The following is a 2,230-nucleotide window of genomic DNA, read 5'->3' as shown; positions in this document are numbered from 1 at the left end:
GGGGAAGAACACAGGGCTGCCGGGGTGATGCTCCTGGAGATGCTGAGGGTCCTGTGCCTGCTGCGAGCTGGAGGGAGGAAAATTGGGGGGGGACATCCCGGTGCTGCGATGATTGATGCTGGTTTGTGCCCCCCTGCCCCGGTTGGGGTGAAGCTCCTCGGGGCGAAGCTGCTGCAGTTGGGGTGTCCGTGTTTATCATCTCTTAGGGCTTCCCAGACAGACAGACAGACACACACACACCCCCTCCAGGTCCCTGCGAGTGCAATGAGCTGCTGCTTGCACACAGGGCTGAGGATACGGCCCGGCTGGTTTGGGGTGCCCCTGGGTTACCCCAGTGGGGCTGCAGTGGGACGGCCGGTCCCAAGGGAGATCCAGCAGGGACCGGCTCATTCCCCCAGGGCTCCTGCTGATTTTGCAGGTGGGAAAGGTGAGAAGAAGGGGGGTTTGTTTTGTGTCCAGACCCCTATAAGAGCAGGATCCAAAGAAAAGGGGCTGATGTACCGGCAGGCAAGGCACAGCGTGGCTGGGGTGCCTGCCCCGAGCTCCTGGCAGGGTGGGGGTCCCTGCACCCACCAAGCACCGAGGCTGCTTTCAGCAAGATCCTTCTCCCACCAGCACCTGACCGTCCAAGAAGGGACACCGGGCTGTCCAGGACATGACAACACAGAGGGGACGAGGCCACATGCACTCTCCCCTTTTCCGAATCCCCCTGGAACATGGCTTTTGCCCAGCGCCGCAGCTTTCCCCCCATGGAGGGGGGGTCCAGTTAAGGCTTTAAGCCAAAAATAAGGCACCGCTCAGCACCGGTTGCTGGTCTGAACACAAGGACGGTGGCCGGGCTCTGTCATCAGTCCTGGAGGGATGTCCCCCCCCAGCACCTGGGGACCAGTGTTCCTCCCTTGCGGGGACTCGCGGCACAGGGCAGTCCCAACCTAAGTGTCCCCATGCCCCAAACCCATCCGCGCCCCTGAGGTGGGAGATGCACCCACCCCAGCACCCTGGGCCACTGGCTCTGCCAGGACAGGCAGCACCATGGAGGGGAGGGAAGAGCCACCGGACGCGTGACAAAGGGACACGTCCCACTGGGGGCTGCGGCAGCCCGGTCCTCAGCCGGGTTTGGTCTCTGGCACGAGGATGCAGCGAGGGCTGGCAGCTGGGATGGATGCGGCCCTGCCCACAGGCTGTGCAGGCAAGGGAGCACCAGCGCACGCTCCCTGCCTGCCAGCATCCCTGCCTGCGTGCTGCCTGCATCCCTGCCTGCGCGCTGCCTGCCCCAGCATCCCACCCGGCAGGGCAGCGGGGTTGGGACGAGGGCTCTGCGGTACCTTGGGGCTCGCCAGGACCAGCGCCGCAGCCCGCACAGCCTGTCCCCAGCTGGGATGGGGACAGCTTGCCCTCAGCCCGGGGGCTCTGGGGGTGCCTTCGCCGCGGCGTCTGGCACAAGCAGCATAAAGCCCAGCAAGGGGCAGAGGTGGGGACGGTCTCTGGATCCAGGTGGAGCAGCAAAAAGAGATGCACACGGACACACACGCTGCTTGGATGGGGATTTCAAGGGCTCCTGCCACCTGCGGGGTGACCCCAGCCAGGCAGAGGGGGGCTGGATGCTGCTGCCCCTCACCCCAAATTTTGGGGTGTCCCCACGTCAGGCTGGGACAGGCAAACCCAAGGGTGTTTGTGCTCGCAGACGAAGCTCCTCGCGGAGATGAGGGTCCTGCTGGCAGTAACAGTGGCTTCAGGAGGGGACACAGAGGATGGGTGATGTAGCCGGACACCCACTCCCCCCTGGGCTTACCTGGCACCCCCCTCCTGCCCCTCCCGAGCCCTCCCAAAAGAAGAAGCAGAGCGATGGCCTCACCTGCTTCCTCGTCCGTGTCTTCCCCGTCCGCAGCTTGATGTACCGGGCTATCAGTTCGTTACGACCTGCCGGCAGAGCCAAGGGGTCAGCCCCGGGGCTAACAGGGGGGCCAGGGGCATCAGCCCCCCAAAAGATGCCTCTGGCCCCCACCCTGTCCTGCCCAGCCCAGCCTGATGATGCTGGTCTTTAACGAAGCCAGTCCTTAATGAGCTGGTCCCTAATGAGGGAGGCACTGCCAGGAGATGGCGCTGCCATGACAGCCGTCTGGCCCGAGGGGACATCGGGGTGGCCTGAGGGGACACAGGGGTGACCACGCCCCCCACCAGGCCAGTGGGACCCACTCTTGTGTCCCCCACCCCACCAGGTTTGGCAGCA

The 2,230-nt window shown here is 64.8% G+C and overlaps 1 protein-coding gene across 7 annotated transcripts in view; it reads right to left on the bottom strand.

The window, feature by feature from the left end:
- TEAD3 (TEA domain transcription factor 3) overlaps window positions 1–2,230 on the bottom strand; it is an 11,667-nt gene that overhangs the window by 6,525 nt on the left and 2,912 nt on the right. For all 7 annotated transcript variants that reach the window (XM_035893787.1, XM_009638185.2, XM_009638187.2 and 4 more), the window contains exon 2: window positions 1,856–1,921. In XM_035893787.1, coding sequence (XP_035749680.1) covers window positions 1,856–1,921 — 66 coding nt within the window. The remainder of the gene's footprint in view (window positions 1–1,855; window positions 1,922–2,230) is intronic.

Source organism: Egretta garzetta, unplaced genomic scaffold (genome assembly GCF_000687185.1).
Source record: "Egretta garzetta isolate BGI_Z169 unplaced genomic scaffold, ASM68718v1 scaffold105, whole genome shotgun sequence".
Lineage (NCBI taxonomy): Eukaryota > Metazoa > Chordata > Aves > Pelecaniformes > Ardeidae > Egretta > Egretta garzetta.
This window is presented reverse-complemented; position numbering and strand designations above follow the sequence as displayed.